Source organism: Cnephaeus nilssonii, assembly GCF_951640355.1.
Source record: "Cnephaeus nilssonii genome assembly, chromosome: 12".
Lineage (NCBI taxonomy): Eukaryota > Metazoa > Chordata > Mammalia > Chiroptera > Vespertilionidae > Cnephaeus > Cnephaeus nilssonii.
Window position 1 is genome coordinate 77,637,706 of NC_137083.1, and position 24,529 is coordinate 77,662,234.

The following is a 24,529-nucleotide window of genomic DNA, read 5'->3' on the forward strand; positions in this document are numbered from 1 at the left end:
CTTTATTCGTCCATGCTTCTCCCATAAAAGAGGTCAGAGTATAGCCTTAGCCCATTCCACAGGCTTTTAAGGAAGTCACATGAGATAAAAGAGCATTTTACGCGGGATGACACCGCCGGTCCTGAAAGACACCTCGGGGGAAGCCGCAGTGAAGCCTCCGTTACGGACCCCCGCGTGGCGGCCCCCGCTGACCGGCGGGCCCGGACCTGCACAGGAGCCCATAGACGGCCGTTCCCGCGCCAGAGCCCAGCTCCGAGAAGCCAGAGGCTAGCGAACAAACCCTGCTCTTCAGCCAACGTCCTCCAGCCCAAACGTTTGATTTCTTGAATGAGGAGCCAAGGGCCTCTCCTACTAACAAGTTCCTCTTTGTGGCCACACACACAAAGAACACGAGTTTTTTTAGCAGCGATGGGAGGGGAGGGTGCTGCTCCAAGCGAGAACGCTGGTGTCACTGAGCGCGTCCCTGCACAGAAGCGGATGGACTATCACGACTCAGGAGGAGGGGTCGGGGGGCCTTTAGCCCTGAACTTGGTCTTCGTGTATCAGTGGTGGCTGGATATGCCGAGGGGCATCACAGGGCAAACGTGTTAGGACCCTATGGCATCCATGAACAGTGACATTATATTCAGTATCTTTTGATTAAGAAAACCACAAAGCGCCTAATGCATCTAAATGGGTGCTAAGTGGCTTACGTTTCAGACATCTGGGAAGTTCACATATGTGGCTGGTTCGCTTCTGTGGCTGGCTCGTTTCCTGAGGCTGACAACATATAAAACTCACATGCTATAACTCAGACTGGCCTTCTCACAAATTAATCAATGTTACTATACTCACTAACATCCCTCACCTCCAAGTCTTCTCTGTGTAAGGCACCCTTCTCAAGGGGGAGATATTGCCCCTATGGGGGTGAAAATGGGCTCATGGAGAGGCGACGTACTCTATTTATATGTAAAGCACAGATATACACCCAGCACTAGTTTATAAATGATATGTAATACCTCTGTTTTGATTAAAATTGCAAGGGAATGGTTAAAATATTTTTCTAAAAAGTCTCTGTATGAAAATAAATGTTGATTAATTTTTTATCACCCCAAGAAACCTCACCCCCCCAAAAAAACAAAGGTTGATTAATTTTTAAAAAGAAGGTAGAAGGGAAATTGAGGAAGTTGTGGGAAGTATTGATCATGCATGGTAATTAGACAACAGATGAGGTTTAATGTTGATAAGCCATAAAATAGCTGAATTTGTATGTAATTTTAAAAGGTCCCTTTTGGGTTTTGGGGACTAGAATGTATCACTTTGTATTGTCTGATTTCATGATGTGGTGGGGACAGCGAGAGGGGTATGTCCTATGTCTCATTCTCTCAGGGGAGAGTTATTCCTAGGAATAATGAACTGTGGTCCCCAGAATCAACCTCCCGACGTCCATCCATCATGTCAACAAGTCTCTCTATGGACCAAGTACAAAGGAGCAACACATGAAGGTATTTCTGTCATTGAAACCTTGTCCATGAAAGGACACTATTAAGAGAATGAGAAGATAACTCCTAGAAAGAGAGATAATACCTGAAAAGCACACATCTGATAAGTGTCTAGTATCCAGAATATATAAGGAATTCCTACAACACAATGACAAAGAGATGATCCCATTAAGAAATGGATAGATATTTCTCCAGAGAAGATATGCAATGGCCAACAAGCACATGAAAAGATGCTCAATGTCATCAGGGAATGAGGAACCAAAACCACAATGAGATACACTTCACACCCACTAGGATGACAATACACTTCACACCCACTAGGATGACAATCCTATATAAAAAAAGCCTAATATGCTTTTATTTAAAAGTCTAAATTGTCGTTCTACTAAGAGTTCAACCAGGAGACCGAGAGTCCAACTGATCGCTATGACTTGTGCTGACCACCAGGGGGCGGCGTGGAATGTGGCGGGCATCAGAGATGGGTCGCTGGTAGTAGGCGGCAGTGGAGGCACTGCCGGACCCGATGGGCCCGATGAGAGCGGGACTGCGGCAGCGGGATGGTGGAGCAGGTGAGTGTGTGGTGCCAGGCCAAGGTGGGTGCGAGCGAGGGCTTGATCGCCCCAATGATCACCCTGCAGATGGCGACCAGCAGGGGTGGCAGGGGGCAGGGCTGCTGCCCAGATCCCAGATGCTGAGGGAGCCGGGCGGGGGCCCAGCCTCGATCAATCGTTCCACAGGTGGGATGGTGGAGCAGGTAAGGGAGTGGCGCCAGGCCATGGTGGGGTGCCAGGTGGGGCTGTGAGGCTGGGGGCAGGAGCTGGAGCCTGATCCCTGCAGGCCACCCAGAGGGACCCCACCTGTTCACGAATTCGTGCACCGGGCCTCTAGTACTAATAATAAGGAAAAGTGTAAGTGTTGGCAGGGATGGAGAAATTGGAAACCCCGTACATGGATGGTGAGATTGTAAAATGGTGTGGCCCCTGTGGAAAAGTTCGGCCATTCCTCAACCAGTTAAACATAGAATTACCAAATGGCCCAGAAATTCCACTCCTGGGTATTTACCCCAAATAACTACAAACCGGGTTCAAACAAAAACTTGTACATGAATGTTCATAGCAGCCAAAATGCGGGACAGCCCAAGTGTCCATCAACAGTGAATGTCTGAACAAAACATGGCATGTACGGACGACGGGATGTGCTTCATCCATAGAAAGGAATGAAGTTCGGACACACGCTACAACATGCATGAGCCTTCAGAACAGCAGGCGGAGTGAAAAGCCAGGCACACAAGGCCACATGCTGCATGAGTCCATTGATATGAAGGCTCAGAACAGGCAAATCCTTAGGAGCAGAAAGCAGATTCGTGTTGGCCAGGAGCTGGGGTGGGTGGGGGAGGAGTGGAGAGTGATGGTAATGGGTATGAGGTTTCCTCTCGGAGTTATAAAAGGTTCTGGAACTAGGTGGTGGTGGTATGAGAATGTTCTTTTGCCATATTGGTTCAAAGATACCATCTTTATATTTTTTACAGCTACATAGTACTCCACTGTGTGGATGTACCTCCTTGTATTTTTATCCAACTACTGGTCTGTCTGTTCATTGGGCCTGGAGGCAACAACACCCCAGTAGCAATGAGCACAATTGGCACCCAGATCTTATTTCTAAATAGGATTTGCTACTGAACGTAACCAGGGCTCTTTGGAGAAGCGGCTGATGTCAGGGCCGGGCAGGGGAAGGACAGGATGAGCCTGGGGCCCGCTGGGAGGGGCGCCCGCTGGCCAAGTCGGACAATCTGAGCATCAGAATATGAAAATGACAAGCGAAAACTCATTGAGTAAAATATGAATCCACGGGTCTATATATAACACAGGGAGGAAGGGAAACTGCTTCCTGAGTAGAATTCCACCAATCCATGTAGAATAAGTGACAAAATCAAAGAAAAAAATCACTTTTTGGCAGACACCACACTAATAATTCAGGCAAGAATAACGGACTGATGCTAAAGCTAGCAAGGGCAAGTTTGAAGAGAAAGCAGGTATTTGAAGAGAAAGCAGGTATACCCACGTTGGTGCCCATGGACTGTTACTCACCAAGGGGAAAGTAACACCTTTCTTAGTGTGGAGAGCTCTCATGCGCACACACCCCTTAACCAAGCCGCCAGGCCGTTATCACAGGAACGGCTCAGGGAGCTGTCACGTGCTCCCGCTGTGAGGCCAGGAGAGGGCACCGGCCTGTGGCAGCCTGCCTGACCAGCAAACCTGAATCTAATCAGGAGGAAATGTTGGGCTCACCCGGAGTGAAGGTCAGGCTGCACAACCACTGGCCTGTGCAGTCTAGAAAAATGTTGAAGACATGAAAGAAACTGAGGGCTGCTCCTGATGCAGAGAGATGAGAAGAGAGAGGACAACCAAATGCATGTGGGATCACAGATTTCTGCTTCAAAAAAAAAAAAAAAAAAGGAGAGCTATTGAGACCGTTTGTGAAATGTGAATAGTCTATGGCTTAGCGGAGACCCTTACATTAATGTTAATTTCCTGAGTTCGGTCATTAAACTGTAGGTAGGAGAATGTCCTAGTTGGTGTGAAATGTGTACTGAAGGATTTAGGAGTTATTCCATTACTCTTGATGGTTTAGATTTCATGTTAACACACGCACACATTTGTATTGAGAGAGAGGCGATAAGCAAATGCGGTAAAAGTTGACACTGTCCAAGTAAAATGTGATTTTAAAAAAGGGAATTAAGAAATAAAGTGGTCAGGCAGCACTCCTCAGCATCTCCTTGGACCCAGTCCTGTGGCTCCTTCCGGGAATCTGCATGACAGCCACCAGAGGGCGCTCCCCCAGGGGACCACACTGGGTGCCCGGCCACATAGCTCTGCGGAGTGTTGGCTGGACTTTTCAGGAAACTCAGATGCCGGGCATACCATTCCTTTCTTTGTGGGCAGGCAAGAGGAGTCACGTTTTTCTGAAGTCTGCTCAGCCCAGGAGTCAGACCTCACCAGCTGCCCGGATCCAGCAGGCTTCCGGCCGCGCCGGGCCCAAGGCCCTGGCTTTGGCTGAGCCAGGGAAGCTCAGGGGGCAACTGTGGATGGCTGGGCGCGCTCTCAGCCTCGAAACCAAGCCGTGGAGCACAGCGAAGCCAGGGAAACCGTATTTAGCCAGGCTCAGGGTAAAACTCAGGCAACTCTGGGTTCTGGCAGCATGTGGAGACAGAACCAGGGCCACTGGGACAACGTCCATGAGCAGGCAAAGCATCCGTCCCAGACCTACCTACTGCCAACCCAACCGCAGGCCTGGCTCAATCCTGCCTCATTCATTCATTCATCATTCATTCATCCCACCCACTCCCTCCTTCCTCCTCCCTCCCACTGGCCACTCCGGCCTCGGGACCCTGGGGCGGAGGATTGAAGGGGGCACCTGCTGACCTGAAGAAGAGTCGCAGGTTCTCCGAGTGGCAGACTCTGAGACGGAAACGGACGTGCCGGATGCGTGTTAGGAACGCTCTCGGGATCAGCATTCGAGACGAGGAAAAGGAGGAGGCAGGGTGGGGCTCAGGACAAAGTTGAGACGGATGCATGCACATTCAATGGGACCCTTACAGAACGTTCTGGAGCTGGGGTGACCCCCGGAGCCGCTCTGCTTGGTGCACGGGGCTGACCCTGCGGCCATGATGCCAGGCCCCTTTCTCAGCTGGCTTGCAGCCCGGGGGAGGGAGAGGCCTTGGGCGGCATCTCCGGCTGTGGCTGCAGCCGCCCTTGTCTCCGGATCCTGCCACAGAGACCAACTTCGGGCTCCCACCAGGTCACCCCTGCGTGCCCCTCCCCGTGCCCCCTGCCTTGGCCTCTCCACCCAGGGAGGGAGAAGCTTCCCCGCTGGTCTCTGGCTGGCTTCTCCGTCCTCCCTCACCCTCATAGCCTTCGTCTGCTCTACCCGCGGAGTGCCCTGTAGGTAGGACCCGGACTGACATGTCAGGGAAACGGGCTCCTTAAGAGAAGCCAGGGAAGGGTCAGCACGGAGCTTCTGCAGAGTCACCGCCTCGCGTGCAGACCCAGTGCGGGGCCTAGAACCTGGAGCGTGACCTGCTCGGCGCTGGAGCAGACGGGCTGTCGCACTCCTGCGCTGGCCGATCGCGGGGCAGGCGGGGCATGCGGGGCAGGCGGGCCGGCATCAGGAGCCCTGGCAGGTGGAGCAAAGTGCTGGAGGCCCCAATTACAGTCTTAAAAGCCCCAGTTCATCCTCCACACACAGGATAAAACCTTTGGCATTTTATGGGAAAGCAGACTTTTCTTTGAAAAAATAAACTCGATCGCTGGCCGAGAAAGGAAGAGCCATCTACAACCCAATACACAGACGGGAGAAAGGGCCGGAAGTCTTACAAGTGAAAGACATTTCTCTGGAAAGCTCACTCCAGTTTCAAAGGGTCCTCGTGACGTCCGCAGAGACGGAGAACCGAGGTGCAGGGGCCCGCTCCTGGGCACAGCCCTCCACGGGGGTCTGCATCCTAACTTAACTATGGACAGAGAATGACATCTACTTGGGTGTCCAAAGCACACAGGCCTCGGTCATGGGTGTGAGCTAGTCTTAGAAGTGGATCCTTCCCATGCCTGCCCTCCGCCTCGGGCCAAACCCCAAGGTTTCCTTCCGTCCCTGGCTCCCTGGGCCCGAGAAGTTCCAGCCCCCCTTGCTTCCAGCCGTTCCAACCCCGTCCTACTGCTCCTGACCGCGCAGGGCGGCCTTTCCCTAAGGCAAACCCCCCTCCTGCCCCGGAGGAGCCGACGTGGGTCCCCTGAAGCAGGCTTTGGGAACAAACAGGAGTCGAATGGATAGCAGCATGCAGACGCCAGGGCAGATACCGCTTCACAGGAAAGGGCTTTCGCCGCACAGCACGCGTGCGGGATTGCGGCATAAATTGTACTTCCTCCTGGGGCCGCAGTCAAAACAGTTCCAAACCGCTGCTGGGCTCGGAGGTGCATGGGTCCTGCCCTGGCGGGCGGAGCCTCCCGCGTCCCAGGGCACGTTGTCGCCTCGTCCTTCCGGCCTGTCCTAGAGTGGCTCTCGGTGTCGTCAGACAAGCTGGCCGTCCAGGTCAGCCATTTCCACCGCCTTCTTTCTTGTCGGACAGAGAGTGTCCCAGTGCCCAGGGGCCCACGTCTGTCGGCGGCGATCATCGGTGCGGAGCTGCCCACGCAGGACGCGGTGCCCCTTCTCGTTCAGGGGGGCCAATGGCGCACGGCCGTGTCTCAGCCTGGGAGCCACTGCCACAGGACCGTGCGGTGCTGGGAAGAAAACTGCTTATATCTGTGGCATCTAGTTTTTCACATCCTCACCTGAGGATACGTTTTTATTGATTTTAGAGAGAGGAAGGGAGAAACATTGAGGTGAGAGAGAGAAGGCGCCCACAAGAGGAAGAAGACAGAGGGAGCTCCAGGGCCCCCCCAATCACGTGGCCCCGCACAGAGACGTGACGAGGGCCGGCCCTTTCTCCACACGTTCCGGTCACTTTCCCTCCATCCAGATGCTCACGGCCCTCCGGAGCCCTCAGCGGCCCTGACCTCGGCCGCGCTCACACCTGGGGCCGGGGTGCATGGGGTTCTGGCTGGCACTGGGAGGACCTTGGAGAGCTGGGGAACGAGGGGCAGGCCCCCGAAAGCTCCGACACCCCATCTTCCAAAAGACAGAAGTCACACGAGCATATCACGGGGCACACAGACGGCGCAGACCCCTGCAGTGACAGCCCGGCGGACGGCTCACGGCGAGCATAGCCAGGCAAGGCTTTCTGGCGAAGGCAGGGCGTGGGGAGGTGCAAGGAGGCCGGAGACCGTCACAGCTGATCCTCAGGTCTCTCTGGCGGCCCCCGCTGCCCCCCCTCCCCCCATCTCTGTGCTCTCGCTGCACAGCAGCCACACTGATGCCTCCAGGTGCAGTCATTCCCTCCGCGGCCCGCCTGCCTGCTCCCCCTCCCTGCTCAGACGCCTCCACACCCGAGGCCTTCCTGAAGCAGCACCTGTCCCTTCACCCTGAGACCTTTCTGTGCAGCACGCGCATTTCTCATGTCTCCCCGCCCGAGGATGTAACCCGCAGGGGCAGGAACTCCTCGCTGGCCGCCGTGCCCGGAGGCCGGCACTGGGACCCATGTGTTCCCTGTGCGACCACGCCCCTGGGAAAGGCCCGGGCGGGCTGCTCGGCGTGCGGGGACACCCCTCCTCTGTGACATCGGCTTCCTTCTGTTTGGGGGTTACATTTGAAGGCGAACACCCCAAGCTGGAAACCCATCCAGGGAGAGGGAGTCTCCTCTTTGCCCCCTGGGCAGGGCCAGCCTGTGGCCGGACCAGGCTCAGCAGTGAGGCGATGTCGCTCCCTAGTGGTCACTCAGCCACAAAGCCGGAAAAAACAGGTTTGCAGAGCCTGGGCGTGCCCTGTGACACCTGGCTGTGGGAGTGCTGGTCTCTCCCAGCTTCCGGTGGCTGCTGGCACCTTGGCTTGGAGGCGCATCATTCCAATCCTTTGCTGCCACATGGCATTCTTCCTCCGTCTGTCTTTACATCGCCACCTTCTTGTTAAACACCAGTCATACCACATCGGCCCGCACCCGCCCTGAGCTGACTTTGCTTCAACCAATTCCATCGGCAATGGCTGCACTTCCGGGTCCCGCCACATTTGGAGACCCCGGGGTGAGGACTTCAGCATGTCTTTTTTGAGGGGACACATGCCAACCAGTAACCGTTACTATAAGGATCACGTGAGACCGTATATTTTTCTGATCTACGTAGCAGTGCCTGAAATAAATTCTTTATCTTGCCTAATTCCCCAGCTAGCCCTGGCCTGATGACCTGACCGCAATGCCCGCGTGGCCCCCTCATTCCTGACCCGCTGACCGGGCTGAGGGGTAGGGCCTCTCACACTCGATGTGCAGCCCCCCCGGGAACGACATGCCTCGAGGCATTGTGATGGCAGCAACTGCAGGCTGTTTCACCTCCTTGTTCTGCGACAGCAGCCCTCGCCGGTCTCTGGAAAGGACCCAGAGACCCGCCCTCATTCTCACCAGCCGTGACGGGTGGGGGAGGGGGACGCTGGCCCCAGACCCCGGCCTCTGGCCCTCCCCCCCCCCCATCACTCTGGCTACGCAACTGCAGGCATCGAAGTCCAGCCCCTTTTCCTGCAGAATAAAGGAGGGATCCTGCGGAGACACTGCGTGGGGAAGCAGGAGGGCGGTGTGCAGGCGGGAAGGGGGGCCACAGCAAACGCCACTTTCCAGACGCCCGTCCCTCCTTGCGGGGCCAGCAGCGGCCTCTAGCACGCTTCCTTCTGGGTGGTTTGCACTCCCTTCCCTTCCAGCCCAGGCCTCCTGGCCACGCCGCTGCTCGTCAGCCTGGGTGCAGGGCCCCACCTGGGAGACCGAGCGCCCAGGAGGCTGAGGGTCCTGCCGGGAAGGAGCAGAGCGAGGTCCCATCGCTGGGTCCCTGCTGAGACTCTGAGTCAAATTATTCAGAGGAGAAAGAAAGGGCGTGGTTTTCCCAAGAGCCTGGCACTAACAAGAGCAACGATGGGATGTGCGAGCAAGGCCAGGCCCAGCGGCAGCGCGCCAGGGCGGCCGGGCCGTTAAACGACCGAAATGCTTTGGAATCAGCCAGGGCACAGCCTGGCCCAGACGGTCGGTGGACAAGCACCTTAGCAAGCAGCCCACAGCTCAGCCACAGCATCTTACAGGCAGACCTTGGACGGGCATTTTCTGGCCAAGGACCCGGGAGAGCCTTTTCAAAGAGCCCGCACAAGGCGGCGTGGACCGCTGTCTCCCCGGGCGCAGAAAGTCTGGCCCATCGTCTCCATCCAGCATCCCCTGCGGCCGCTCCCAGGCCACCCAGACCCCTTTCTGCCTTCAGAACTGACCCTGTCTGAACAGGCTGGCCACCCGGTAACCGCCGCCCCCTGCACCCCAGCCCGGGGTGTGAACTGCAGACCTCGGCTTTCCTATGTAACGTGTGTGCTGGGTTGAAGTGTTTGCCCCAAACTCACCTTCCAGGAGCCACAGATGTGGCCTTATTTGGAAACGGTTGTTGCCAAGGTAACGAAGGCGAGCTCACAGGGCGGTGTGGGCCCTTCAGCCACTATAACGCTGTCCTCCGAAGAAGCGGAGGGAAGCACTCGGGCACAGACACACAGAGGGACAGACCATGTGACTCTGAGAGGCAGCGACGGGAGGGATGCGCTACGAGCTGAGGGACCCCACGGGCTGCGGGCGACCCCAGGAGCTCAGAGAAAGTCGTGGGACAGATCATGTTCTCAGCTCTCCAGAGGGGCTGTGCTCCCTGGGGCTGGTCTTGGGCCTCACGGGAGCACCTGGATTTGGAACTTCCGGCCTTGAGAACCGTGAGGGAACGCACTGCTGATGCGGAAGCCCCCAGTCTGGGGTGCTTTGTCTCACGGTCCCAGGAAACCTAGCTCCCTGCGCCCACCACAGGCACGATGCGCCGTGGAAGAAGCAGGACCCCCTGCTGTCGGTCTGGTCCCCTCCCCTGAGAGGCGGTACATGGGGAACGCTGGAGGATTGGATGCTACGGCCCAGCTCCCAGGTCGCACTGCACCGACTGCAGGTTTCGATACCAATGAAGCTGGACGTGAAGGAAGACCGCCCCAGACCTCTGGTGCCTGCGGGCAAGTCTGTTTTCCAAATCACTGTCTTCCTGAGTAGGACCTTCCTAGTCACCAGGATGAATTGGGGGGCGGGGGCGGGGGAGAGGACGGAGCAAGGAGATGCTCTAAGACACATGAGAAGAGAAAGTCCACTACAGAGTTTGCTGGTATATTTCCAGCTCTGATCGGCGGTGCTGCATTGAGAAGGGTTTGCACTCAGACCACAAATGTTTACGACCCTGAAGCACCGTCTCTTAAACACACTCAGTCTGTCAGAAAGAGATGCACGCCCATCTCCCAGTATCAGACACGGGCACCGGCCCATCGGCAGACCAGAGCAAGGGCTGGGCCCGCCCGGCGCAGGACAAGCCGTAGCTTCAGCGGCTGCTGTTTCTCAGAAAGGCCTGGAGGCCCAGGCCGCGCTGCGTATCAGACATCTACGGTCCAGCCCAGCGGAACGGATCAGTGTCGGGAGGAGCCGACGGGTGGAGACCGACACTGTTCTGGAGGGAGATTTGTTCCCGGGACAGACACAGTGCCGGCGCTCACTCAGCACCAACTGAAGCCACGGCCGCCGTGCGGCCCTGCAGGTGGCATCGTGGCCAAGTGCCAGAGGAGGGGCCCAGCAGCCCGGCCCCCACCTGGAAGAGAGCAACAAGGTCTTACTTTTTCTGGAGCGGGAGAAGAACCGGATGCCCCCCGGCGAGGTAGATGAGCTGGACGTGGGGGACGACTCTTTGGACGAGGAGCGGAAGATCCCGCTGAAGCTCATGCGCCGTGGGGAGCGTGGTGGGGACTCCTGGTAGGAGAACGGGAACACGGTTTTGGGAGAGCTGGGGCTGGTCTTGGGCCTCACGGGAGCAGACACGGGGCTGGAGGGCCGGCGCGGGGGGCCTCTGGAGAAGAAGCCTTTGGAGGGGCTGCCAGACCCGAAGGGGCTGTCCACCTGTGGAGAGACCGGCACAGGGATGAGCTCGCTCGGGCACTCACACCTGCCGCTCCCCCAGTGTCCCCTGTCACCGAGCTGCTCCTCCACGGCACCCTGCCTGAGAAACAGCCTTAAGCTCTTCCACAAACAGAGGTGCCGCTAGTGGCCTGGGGAGGCAGCTGCCCCCGCCCCCCCATAGCTCATCCGCAGGCTGGTCAGCACTACCCAGAGGCCCATGACCTCTGCCCAGCTTCCTGCAGGAGGCGGGGCCCGGGGGGGAGGCGGGGAAATGACAGGCAGAGGACATGGCTTGAAAGGATGTATCTTCTCCCTTTGACCTTCTTGCGGGTCTGTCTCCTGTTCTCAATGCTCAAGACCTCACATGTGTCCTCCTCGAGGTCCGACCACACGGACAATGTTCTCTGCCCTCCTCACAGGAGGAAACCAATCTCTATGGTCTGCACACCGGGCCTGGGCTCCGTCCCGAGAGGCCCCGGGCTGGGAAGTGATGCATGTTTCAGCTCCCAGCTGCTGTGGGGCTGCAGTGAGGGGGCTGCTGACGGTCAGAGGGAACACGGCCGAAAGCCTCGGAGGCGGGCTGCATCGCCGGCTTGTCACAGGGCTTCTGGGGCAAGGACAAGGCCTGGCGGGGACAGCCCAGCACGCTGAGACCCTGGTGAGGACCAGTGTGCCGGGAAGGTAGGTGAACGCACACACCCAGAGGCAGGCAGGCAGCTCTGTGCCCATGGGCCTCGGTCCACTTGGGGTGCCTGTTGGACCCATGGCCCTTGTGAGTTCTTCCACCACCAGAGGGCGCCCCTACACGGGGCTGGAGGTTCCTTAAAGGATGTGATGCCCTCACGGGGACTCCACCTTCATTGACCCTCCACCTCAGGCCCACCCTCTGCCAATCACCAGCCTGCACGGGGGCGGGGGTGGGGGGGCAGCGTGGCCTCAGGGAGATGCAGGGCCCGTGCCCGGGGAGGAACCACAGAGCTCAAGCTCACCCCTCACAGAGTTCACGCTTTTCTCTTTCTAACCATTTAACGTGAAATGCATTTAGATTCTCTGTCTGTATCCAGTTTCGCCACTATGCCACCTACCTATGGGACTCAGGATTCCTGAGTTTTATCTAATCCTAGAATAATTAACAAGGAGAAGCTCTGCGTGGTGCGTGGTGGGTGGTGGGTGCCTGTGGACGTGGCTGAGCAGTGGGAACGAAGGTGACCCGACAGCAGGGTGGCACAAGCAAGGATTCTGGACACAGGACTGGAGTTTGAATCCCAGCTGTTTCTAGCAGTGTGACGAGTGCCTTCAGCTTCGGCATCCTCACCTTCCCAATGAGGGCACCAGCCAAGGCACAGGGCGCGAAGGTGATGGGATGTATTACAAGGGGCACAGCGGCACAGTCCTGGCCCATGTGTAGCTCAGGGAGTCTAATGGGAAGCAGACCTGCCAAGGTTCTAGAGTCAGGAGGAGGCCGTGTCTGCCCTCCAGGGATGGTGCTGGGACAGGTGTGAGGAGACCAAGGAAAGAACAAGAACTCAGAGGGGTCATGGGTCTGACAGGCACCCCAACAAAGTCTGCATTCCTCTTCCCCTCCAGTTCTCTACCTCCCATCCACACAGCTTTCACTTGAGGCCCTGTCTCCAGCTGCACCAGGAGACCACCAGATGTAGGGAGCAGATACGGGGGCACCTGCAGGTGGCAGTGCAGGTAGGAGCACAGGTGGATGTGCAGGTGGGAGCACAGGTGGATGTGCAGGTGGGAGCACAGGTGCATGTTCAGGGGGGAGCACAGGTGGATGTGCAGGTGGGGGCACAGGTGGATGTGCAGTTGGGAGCACAGGTGGATGTGCAGGTGGGGGCACAGGTGGATGTGCAGGTGGGAGTACAGGTGCATGTGCAGGTGGGGGCACAGGTGGATGTGCAGGTGGGGGCACAGGTGGATGTGCAGGTGGGAGCACAGGTGGATGTGCAGGTGGGAGCACAGGTGGATGTGCAGGTGGGGGCACAGGTGGATGTGCAGGTGGGAGCACAGGTGCATGTTCAGGGGGGAGCACAGGTGGATGTGCAGGTGGGGCACAGGTGGATGTGCAGGTGGGAGCACAGGAGGATGTGCAGGTGGGAGCACAGGTGGATGAGCAGGTGGGAGCAGAGGTGGATGTGCAGGTGGGAGCAGAGGTGCATGTGCAGGTGGGAGCAGAGATGGATGTGCAGGTGGGAGCACAGGTGCATGTGCAGGTGGGGGCACAGGTGGATGTGCAGGTGGGAGCACAGGTGCATGTTCAGGGGGGAGCACAGGTGGATGTGCAGGTGGGAGCACAGGTGCATGTTCAGGGGGGAGCACAGGTGGATGTGCAGGTGGGAGCAGAGGTGCATGTGCAGGTGGGAGCACAGGTGGATGTGCAGGTGGGAGCAGAGGTGCATGTGCAGGTGGGAGCACAGGTGGATGTGCAGGTGGGAGCAGAGGTGCATGTGCAGGTGGGAGCAGAGGTGCATGTGCAGGTGGGAGCAGAGGTGGATGTGCAGGTGGGAGCACAGGTGGATGTGCAGGTGGGAGCAGAGGTGGATGTGCAGGTGGGAGCACAGGTGGATGTGCAGGTGGGAGCAGAGGTGCATGTGCAGGTGGGAGCAGAGGTGGATGTGCAGGTGGGAGCAGAGGTGGATGTGCAGGTGGGAGCACAGGTGGATGTGCAGGTGGGAGCACAGGTGGATGTGCAGGTGGGAGCACAGGTGGATGTGCAGGTGGGGGCACAGGTGGATGTGCAGGTGGGGGCACAGGTGGATGTGCAGGTGGGAGCAGAGGTGGATGTGCAGGTGGGAGCAGAGGTGGATGTGCAGGTGGGAGCACAGGTGGATGTGCAGGTGGGAGCACAGGTGCATGTGCAGGTGGGGGCAAAGATGGATGTGCAGGTGGGAGCACAGGTGGATGTGCAAGTGGGAGCACAGGTGCATGTGCAGGTGGGGGCACAGGTGCATGTGCAGGTGGGGGCACAGGTGCATGTGCAGGTGGGGGCACAGGTGGATGTGCAGGTGAGGGCACAGGTGGATGTGCAGGTACAAGTGTGTGTGTGCTGGGCACTGGCTGAGGAAGTCCTGCCAAGCTGGCACCTCCGGTGAGCCCTGAGAAAGGTGACCTTACCTTACGAGAAGAGTGCTTCTCTGAACTCTCCAGGTCTCCATCCAGGAACGGCATGGCAAAGGAGCTCAGGTCCTAGGGTGGAGACAGAGCACGTGGTCAATGACAGTGGCCCTCAGGTGCCCATCTGCCTCGTCCAGGGCTGCACATGGCTCTTTGTGTCACCACCCCATCCCGATCCGCCTCCCATATCAACCATTAGGAAGGGGCATGGATGGCAAATGGGTGGAAGAAGTGGGTGACGATGCACTAGCCCCTCAGAAATCCTGACCACTCTCCACATTCCCTTCCAGAATAGGAAGTGGCTGCCTCTGGTCACCTGTCACCAGGTCACCTGTCACGGGGGAGGAAGGAACGAGAAAGAAGAGGCAGGCACTAAGGGGCAGGGAGGGAAGGAGCCAACAGGGAGCAGGGATGGGGGGGAAGGCGCAGCTTTGGGAGCGGCCAGTGGACAGGACCGCGGCTGTCCATCGGACTCCTGGGCGTGTGGTCTCTTCGGGACCTGCGCTGACTGGCCTGTGGTGTGGTGCCGGCCTCACAGAGACTCAGCCAGCGCCCCGGGCAGATGCCTGGCAGCTTCCCACCAGTGAGGGTTGGGATTAGTCACTCAGCCGGGCCCCACAGATGTGCCGGTCTCTGCAGCCTTGTTTTTCGCGTGCTCTGAACCCTGGCTCCTTCTAGCAACAGCCAGGCAGGCCCTTGGTGGTTTTTCCAAACAAGGCTCGTCTGGAACGCTGTCTTAACTGCGCAGACACCTCAGTTCAAGGCCTCTCAACCGACTCCCATCCCAGATCAGCCCCTCCCCTCCGGCCGCGAGCCGGCCCAGGGCTGTGCAGGATCGCCCTGCGGCTGCTGTCCTCTGCCCGCCCCCAGCCCTTCCCTCCGCGCCGTGCTGCTCCCACAGCCCTCCACCCCCAGCCCCAAATCCGGGCTCGGAGAACTCCTGTGTGTCATGCAAAGCGCAATTCAAGTGTTATCCCTGGCTGGTCCCCATGCTCGGGCGAAATCAATTCTTCTCTTATCTGTGTTCCCACAGTCCTTGAGATGCATCTGGGCCATCGGCTGCATTCCTCATTCAGTCTGCTTCTCTATGAGACTCACTCCTCGGGGGGCGGGAGGAACGGCTCACCTTGTGTCCCCGGCCCGTTGGCCTGGCATACGGCAGGTGGCAAAAGTGCTTGAATGAACCCCTGGAAAAGGCACCCCCTGCCCTGGTCCCAGCATGAGGGCTACCCGTGCGCACTGACGGGCCAGCAAGAAAGCGGGCGCTGCGTGGCTCAGTCCACGGGGAGTGAGGAGCAGCCAGGCGTGGGGCCCGCGTCTCCCGTTTCCACGAGAACGTTCCTCTCTGGTCTCCAGTAGCCATCGCCCTCGAACGTCTGTTCAGCACAAGCGGGAGCCTTTCCATAAACGCTGGGTGCTCCTCCCCGAGGAGCCCGAAGAACCAGCGCTCTCGCCACGGAGGCCCTGGCGGTTCAGTGACGCACGTCAAGCCCAGGACGCCGGCCCCTGCTGTCACGGCCTGCCTGTGGCGGGCCCATCAGCCGTTCCCAGCCGGAGCGAAAGCAGCGAAGCCACCAGCCACCACTGCACGCCCAGTCCTGGGCGCTGTGTGTGCTCGGTCAAGCATCCCTGCAGGAAGTCCCTTGGCCCGTGTGGTGGCCTTTGCTGGAAGGCTCCCCACCCCACATTCCCTGCTCTAATCTCCTGGAACGCACCACGAAAGCGCGCAGCGAGAGGCCGCTGTGGGCAGGCTCCAGCTCCGGCCACAGGACCTTTATCAGCTGAGTCATCGGGACCAGGCCTCTCGGGTGGGCAGACATTCCAGAAGGCCCCGGCTGCGGAGCTGGGCCTGGCTGTGGTTTTGCGACTAAACTCCCACCAGGGCCCCACACTCTCCTCACTGCTTCACTCCCCCCGCTCCTGTGTCCTGCCAGCCGCCAGGCAGGCCCCTGGGTGCCGAGTGGGCATTTCCCTGGCCACGCTGAGGCACCACTGTGGTTTCTGCCAAGACACAGCTTTGTCCTCCGGGCTTGTCGTCAGACCTGGCCACAGGCCCCGGAGAGGAGCATCGGGGCATTCGGGGAAGGCAGTCTTCAGGATTGGGCTGATGCTGTCACCTGTCAGGAAGCATCCGGACAAAAGGGAACAGCCCCAGGTTTGGGGAAATTCCCGAGATGTGAGCTGACCGTGTAAGCCGCTCACTTAACCCCCAGCCCTACCCCTCTTCAGAAGTGCAGGCAAAGGTCCAACGTCGATCACAAACAAGTAGGGTGTCCACAGCAGAGCCGCCACTCATCGGCCATTGGCACGTCCTTAAATCTTCCAGTCGGTGCCTCATTTGGGCCCTAGAGCAGCCCACACAACCAGGAAAGTCTGGTGGTATCATCTCAGTGTATAGATGAAGAGACGGAGGGTCAGAGTGGTTATTAAGCCTCCTGCCCAAAGCCAGACACCCAGACAGCGGCGAGCAGGCCGATGACCCAGGCCCGGCCACTCCGAGCTGAGAGCTTTTCCTGTTAAACCCTACCTCCTCCTTGGGGTGGCCAGGGCCAGGCATGACCACCTATGTCCGAGCTGTGAAGACAGAGCTCTTCCACGGAAAACAAGTCTCCCCGGCTCAGAGAGACCACAGGGGGGGAGGATGGGGGAGGACTCGCAAGTTCAAGGATTCATTCCCAAGGTGGCTGACGACACCAACTTTCTCTGAAGGGTTGCTTCTTAATTAGAAGTAATTCAGGCGCTGACGTTGGGAAGAAGCGAGTGTCAGGTATCCCCCCACCAATGCGATCACGCCACACCCTGCGTGTCTGCACTCTGTATAGTTGGGGTCTTATTTACAGCTTCCGCCCCCCCACCAACCCCCCCCCCCCACTTATCCCAACCTTTCTCCGTAAGATCACAGACTTTACACGGTTTACAACCAGCGGCGTGTGAATTCCTGCAGGATGGGCTGTTCACTCAGCGCAGCCGTGGTGGAGGTGCTGGTGCCTGCGGACCAGACGCAGTCCTGCCCACTCAGCGTTTCTGACGCTCTCGGCTCGGTCTCACACAACGCCTTTGTTGCTGCAGCTGGAGTACCCCAGAAAGAGGCCTGATGGGAGCGCAAATACAGGACCAGCAGAGAGGCTGCCAATGTCGGGGCACGGCCTGCACCTGAGGACCCACCAGGGGGCTTAAATGTCAGGGTTACGACTGAACATTCCTACGAATTACCGGCTGTGTGATTCCTACCCAAGAAGGAACACATCTAGCGAGGTTTTCATTTCCACCCACGACGAGCAGACCCACGACACCCACTGCCAGCGACATCGGGAAGGGGCTGTGGGACAGGCGTGGAGGGTGGGCTGGGCACAGCCGGGGCCCGGCCCTCGGCAGGTCTGAACGCGACCTGCTCACCGGGACAGAGCCCGGGGCCGCGTGCCAGCCCCCGCCCTGCTGTTTGCTGCCGGGGACCTCGGGCACGTCTGAATTCAGGTCCACGTCTGTCAAATGAGAGGGTTTAGCCGGATAATTTCAGAAGGTGCCTTTACGCCCCACGTCCTCTGTTCTTACCTGTTGGACGAAACAGCAGGTGGGGTTACTATTGGAGGAGAAGGGCCGCACTGAGTGAATGCAGCTCTCCCCTCATGACTAGCCAGAAAAACAACCTTTTCCGCTCTTGAACCACCGAATCCTCTCCAGGGCCCTCGAAGCTCAGGGCCTCCAAGCAGAGTCTCCAGGAGTGGGCAACAGCAAGGGCAGGGGAAGGGCGTGCCCGCCACGTACCCCTGACAGTTCACGCAGGTGGCTACTCCCCAGCTGGTCTGTCGCTTTCTAACTGCCTCGTGCCTCCATCAGCTCCTGAGTGCTACGCCTCTGGTTCTCGGTCGATTTCTAAGGCCCCTCGGTCTCTGGGTCATCAGAACAAACGGCAGGTGGGTCCTGGCGGACGCTCTGTGTGATTCCAGAAACGCCGTGAACGGCACCTTCCGAACTGCAGGTCACTCAGGTTCCCACATGGAACCCCCATGCCCGCCCATCTCCCCACTTGCCCACTCCCAGTCACAGGGCTCAACCTTGTCTGTGTCTGACCCGCTGGGATCGTGGCTTGGCGCTCGCCCTGGCGAGCCCTCCGGTGGGAGGCACAGAGAGGTGTCTCCGGGTGGACTGACTTTGCAGAAAACCTCAACACCGCCACACGGGCAATTCCTGGTACCGCGGTAGGGGTGGTGACCACAGCCATGGCCAATTGGAGCCCTTGAAAAACACGCATGTTATATAACGGCTCTCGGAAAAAATAAGGAACAAGCCCTGAATCACTGGAACTCGTCAACAGGGGTGGGACGGGGGCCAAAAGAGGGAAAGCCTAGCCTGCACCCTCGGAGAGGGGCCAGGATTCTTCCTGTGCCACAGAGGACACCGTGGCTCCTGACTGCCGTCTCAGAGACTTCCTGATGTTAAAGGGAAAAGAAAACCACGATTTTTGGTGGTCCCGACGGGTTCGCACGGCTGGCTCGCCTCCCGCCCGGCCCCGGCCAGTGACCTGGGCCTTCGGCCTCCAGTGAGCTGGCCTTTCTCCAAAGAAAGAAGCCCTGGGAGGTGCGGCCCGAGCCTCCCGTTCCTCCCACCACCCCAGCCCCCACCCAGGGGCTCCGCTGGCTCAATAGCCCTAGGCCGTAAACTTCTCTCACACCACGTGGCTACGGATTCCGCCATCAGAGTGGCTCAGGGCCTCCACGTCCCCTCAGCTCTCTGTGTGTAGCAAGTCATCCTCGCCCCCCAGGACCTCCACCTGGTCCAGGAGTCCACGGTGCCTCTGTGTCGTCGGGGGGAGGTTGTGAAACCATCAGATGATACAAAGCAAGGCCCTTCCAGCGAGAGTCCTCACACCTGGGGACCATGAAGGCCCCCCACTGAGGACACACTCACCAATCAAGGCCAAGGGGGAGAGGGGCACAGGGTGTCACCCCGGACACTGCCCTGAGCCCTGGTCCACCGACTCCTGCTGAAATCCAGCTGCAAAGGCTGCAGAGACATGAACTGCCGCTCCTTAGCATCAGAGCTGCCTCTGCCCTGCACCGGCTAAGGCGGGTGCTGCGTGGCCTGTGCGGGGTGTGCGGGGTGTCCTAGAGGATGGACAGCTGCCTCTGCCCCGTCCCGGCTAAGGCGGGTGCTGCGCGGCCTGTGTGGGGTGTGTGGGGTGTCCTAGAGGATGGACAGCTGCCTCTGCCCCGTCCCGGCTAAGGCGGGTGCTGCGCGGCCTGCGCGGGGTGTGCGGGGTGTCCTAGAGGACGGCAAAGTGTGGCTGCTCTGGAGACGCCTCTGCCTCTTGCGGAAAGGCAGCTGGCCTGCCCTGCCTGTGAGCAGCCTGTGGTTGGCCAGATCTACACGCAACCTCAGAAGGGCTCAGAAGGTTGACAGCTGAGGATGCTGTGCAGGCTCTCTCAGTCCCCTCCTCACTCAGGCCCCAAAGTGACCCTTTAAGGCAAAAGTTCCAGGCCAGGTTGAGTTCAGCCTCTGCTAACCACGAAGATTAGGAACATGAATCCGTGTCTTGCCTTCTTCCGGCCCGAGTTCCTCCTGGAAGCAGGGAGTGAACGGGGCAAGATGGGTGGAGGTGACAGGGCGCTTGGGTCAGCTCACAGCCAGGAGGGAGGCAGGTGCCTGGAGGGGCCGCAGGAGACACAGGGGAGGAGCCGAGCTGCAGAGTCTACTGCAGCCTCACCCCACAGGCCACCCACAGAGGCCTCCCTGCTCCCCTCAGCAGGTGGGATTTAGGCCACGTCAGGAGGGAGATGTCACAGATGAGGGAGCTCTGGGCTCCCCTGACCAGTGCCACCATTGAGTCTATGACGGTTCAATTATGCGTGCATGCGGCCAGGCCACCGCACGGGTGGTTTAATCCATCTTGAGTCTGGAGGCTGCGGTGACGGTGTCTGTGGGTGAGGTTAGCATCGACGACCATGCCTTTCCGTAGGCAGATTCCCCTCCATCGAGTGTGGCTTCACCCATCGGCGGAGGCCATACAGCGACGCGGAGGTTTCCAAAAGCAGAAGAAATGGACAGACGCCAGCTCAGCTCCCGCCATGTTCCCACCTGATGGCCTGGCCTGTCAATGAGGCCTTGCCAAACCCCCTTAGTATCTGTACTATTTGAAATATATTTATACTAGAGTCCTGGTGCATGGATGGTGCACTGGTGGGGTCCCTCAGCCTGGCCTGTGGGGATCAGGCCAAAACCAGCTCTCCAACATCCCCCAAGGGTTCTGGATTGCAAGAGGGTGGTTCTTGGGTGACGCACCCTGGAATTGGGCTCCCTCCTCTCTGGTTTCGGGTGCGTCATCCGAGAACCGTAGCTGCCAAGTCACCGCAGGTCAGCAGCTCCTGCGTTGAGCATCTGCCCCTTGGTGGTCATTGCATGTCATAGCTACTGGTCAGACCATCTGCCCCCTGGTGGTCAGTGCACATCATAGCTACTGGTCAGACCATCTGCCCCCTGGTGGTCAGTGCACATCATAGCTACTGGTCAGACCATCTGCCCTCTGGTGGTCAGTGCACATCATAGCTACTGGTCAGACCATCTGCCCCCTGGTGGTCAGTGCGCATCATAGCTACTGGTCAGACCATCTGCCCCCTGGTGGTCAGTGTGCATCATAGCTACTGGTCAGACCATCTGCCCCCTGGTGGTCAGTGTGCATCATAGCTACCGATCAGATGGTCCAACGGTGGGACGGTTGCTTAGGCTTTTATATATAGACTAGGGGCCCAGTGCACGAAATTCGTGCACTGGGGGTGGGGGTCCCTCAGCCCAACATGGCCCCTCTCACATACTGGGAGCCCTCAGGGGATGTCCTACGGATGGCTTAGGCCCAATCCCCACGGGAAGCAGGCCTAAGCCGCAGTCTGGCCTCCCTTTGTGGGAGGCAACCGGGCTGGTCAGGGGAAGACACCAGCCCCATCACCCCGCTGCTGCAGCCATTGCCAGTCACCATAGCCACCAAGGTGTTTTCATCAACACGGACTCCAGTCCCTTCACCAAGAAAAAATGACAACTTTCTTTAGGCATTTTCAAGATGTGTCTTTCATAGAATATGAATTTCTTTCTTTCTTTTTTTTTTTTTTTTTTTATCCTCATCTACGGATATGTTTCTATTGACTTTTAGAGAATGTGGAAGAGAAAGGGAAAGACAGAGAGAAACATCAAAGTGAGAGGAACACTTTGATTGGTTGCCTCCTGCATGAGCCCTGACCTGGGCCCCGGCCAGGGAGGAGCCTGCAACCTAGGTACATGCCCTTGATCAGAATCAACCCAGACCCTGCTGTCCGCAGGCTGAGGCATTATCCACTGAGTCAAACTGGCTAGGGCAGGATATGACATTTCTTAGCCCTCTAGTAGCGGACCTTCATTTTTTTCTCCAGAAGTGTGGTGGAAAAACCCTAGATCAGCTTTTTGGATTCTTATTACCCAAGTTACTAAGAATATTACCAGTGGCATACAGGAAGCTTAGCCAATGTGCAGTCAGAAAAGGTGTTTCCTCTATAGTTCACACCAATCACGGGCTGTGCCCTGCCCAGGCCTAAAGCCTCTGGCCGAAGCTTTAGGCCTAGGAAGGGGACCTCCAGCTCCCTCTGATCACAGACACCGCCCATTGGGCAGGGGACCCCAGCTCCCTGCAATCCACCACAGGAGCAGACGCCCTCGCAGGAGCGGACCCCCAGTTGCCTGCGATCTGTCGCAGGCTCCCCGCTGGTGCCCAAGGCCAGGAAAGCCTCCGGCAGGATGGTTTCCTGGTGGGCGTGGCTGGAGGGTGTAGCGAAGGTACAGTCAATTTGCATATTACTCTATTATTAGGTAGGATTATTGCATATTACTGTCAATGGATGGGTATTAAGCATATATAACATGTATATTCCTATTAATGTATGTACATTAAGGCTATGTATGGAAGCTCTCTCTCTCTCTCCTCTTGGTTCTGTTTCCCCGGTGAGCCCTGACTGACACAGAACCCTGACCCCTCACCTGGAGCTGGTGGGTGCTGACCTCAGGTGAGAGGCCGGGATGCTGCCCCAGGAAGTGAGTGGGTGCACTCAGGCACCGGGCGTCTCTGTACACAGAGCGGGACCTTCCCTTTGCCAGGCGCTGCAAGAAATGCCCAAAGGAAACAGGTGGACGGGAGGACCGAGAGGAACGAGAGAGGCTGTCCCTCTGCCAGAGTGAGTGACAAACAGGAAACCATCCCGACAGGCCATTTTCACGGCCGCAGAAAGACAGGTCAGCGGGCTTAGAAAAGTCCCACGCTCACCCTGAAGCCTCCCTCTGAGCTCACCTGCAAGCGGAGACGACACGGTGATGTCACCGTTGGGTAAGCCTGTGAGTTTCCGCTAGATGTGGATCAGCTGTTAGAAGTGAGCGCCCCTCCCCCCGCACACCAGCAAGGCCTGCGTGCACCTGAGGGACGCGCTCCCCCAGTCCCGCACCCATGGCCGGACTCCGATGGCAGGACTCCGATGGCGGGACTCCGATGGCCGGACTCCGATGATGGATGCTCTTTTCCCTGAACAAAAGGATCCGGGCAAAGGCGCTAATGGGCTCGCGCGTCCTGACGTGTAAATGACTGGGGATGGCTCCGAGTGCGGCGAAGAGCGAGACCGGGTGATAAGAGTATGACGCTGACTGGGGTATCATGGTCGCCCGGGGCCTTCTTAAGGCAAGGACAGGCGGACCCGCGAGCCGTCCCTGAGAGGAGGCGGGCCTTCCTTCCCAGGACTGTTGGCAGCTCTGACGTTCTGTGATTTTACTGAGACAAACCTCACGTTACCACAGGGGCTGAGAAGACCAGTTCTGGGTCTCTGGAGGTTTCTTTACCCACAAAGAAAATGCCAAACCACTAACGAGACTGTGGTAGCCTTGCTGTTGACGCCTCTGTGGGTCTGTCCCGTGAACCCTGATGGCCTCGGTCAGACCGAGGCCCCGGCCGGCCGGCCTCCCCTCTGCCCGGCCCAGAGCCCCGCAGGCAGTGTTGGCACCTCAGCGGGAAGTCACGTGGGTTTCGGTCTGTGTTTGAAGACAAACTGCAGGAGGGACACCACATTAGAATAAAATCGCACCGAGCGCACATCTGTATAATGTCTCAGGGCTGTTGGCGGGCTCTGGTACACCTTCCTCTGCGCAGGGGGTCTTGCGTGGGTCAGGGCTTCGAGCCCTCCTCCGGCCTCTAACCACCTTCCCGAGGTGGCTCTGGACTTGGCCCGGAGCTGGGGTCCCCAATGGTTTTCAGCTCAGAATATCAGAATATCAAATATCCATATTTATAAAACCATGTATCGAAAGAGTCTCCCCTAACACTTGCTCCAGGTGTCCGAGGGGTCTCCCATCCCTCCCGGCTGGGTCCCGCAGCCCCACCCTGTGCCAGCATGGGATGACGGAAAAGTACGAGGGGTTCAGAGGAAGCAGAGACGCCAAGGAAAGTGCGCCAGGGCTTCGCACACGACGTAATGGACACCAGGGCCTCGACCTGTTGTCCCCTCGCTTCCATCCTGCAGAGAGCTGGCTGCTCTAGGTGCACTTGGCCACGGGTTTCAAACGAACAGTCCGCCCACGAGGAGATCACGATTGATGGGTTACACAGAGAAGCATGAATTAGAATAAAACAAGGAGGCCTCAGCGTTTCCTGGAGTTTTTGTTTCAGCGATGGGCACCCACAATGCGGACGTAGAATAACATGTCGCCTTCCTGCGTTGTGGACAGAGCAATGTGCACCGGATGAGCTTTGCAGCGGAGCAGGTGACCTCAGAGATGAGTGACCCTCCGACCCTCCAGATGTCCTGAGAGGAGGCAATGATGAGCCCCATCTGTTTCCTCTGTCCTGGCTGAGGCCCTCTGACCGCTCTTCGTACTTTGTGCCCAGAAATATGCAGGGAGTAAAGAGACAGAAAATGCCATCTCTGCATTGTCATGGGGAGGTGGGCAATTCCTTCCTTCCTCCCCGGTCATCCGGTCCATCTGTCCCTCCCCTGGTGCTTTAAGCGGTGGGCACTGCTGTCCCTGCCAACCCCGCAGCCCCAGGCCACCGCTACACCCAGAACAGCAGCTGTACCCTTGGGGTGAACCCCCACCCAGAGCCCTTCAGAGTGGGTCTGTCAGCACCTGTACGACCTGACTGAGGCCTGCGGCGTACCCCCAGTCCCCTGACGCCTAGACCCAGGGAAACAAAGCTGTCACAGTGGGAAGAGCTCAGAAATCTTTCCGGGTGGGGTAACTGGGGTAACGGATGTCCAGGGAGATTCAGGTGAGGAGGCCAAAGCCACGTGGCAGAGTCATGGCCCAGCCAGACCAAATCCTGGTCTTGCAAGTTCTCGCCCGATTCTAG

General features: G+C 58.2%; 1 protein-coding gene across 8 annotated transcripts in view; it reads right to left on the bottom strand.

Annotated features, from left to right (window-relative positions):
* PRKAG2 (protein kinase AMP-activated non-catalytic subunit gamma 2) overlaps positions 1–24,529 on the bottom strand; it is a 217,531-nt gene that overhangs the window by 136,318 nt on the left and 56,684 nt on the right. For 3 of the 8 annotated variants that reach the window (XM_079786668.1, XM_079786669.1, XM_079786670.1), the window contains exons 1-3: positions 15,308–15,929; positions 14,182–14,253; positions 10,776–11,055 (exon numbers count right to left, since the gene is read on the bottom strand). In XM_079786668.1, coding sequence (XP_079642794.1) covers positions 10,776–11,055; positions 14,182–14,253; positions 15,308–15,586 — 631 coding nt within the window. In that variant the 5' untranslated portion in view covers positions 15,587–15,929. Of the gene's footprint in view, positions 1–10,775; positions 11,056–14,181; positions 14,254–15,307; positions 15,930–24,529 lie in introns of those variants that run through there. The other 5 variants (XR_013814324.1, XM_079786662.1, XM_079786666.1 and 2 more) reach the window with 3 other exon arrangements.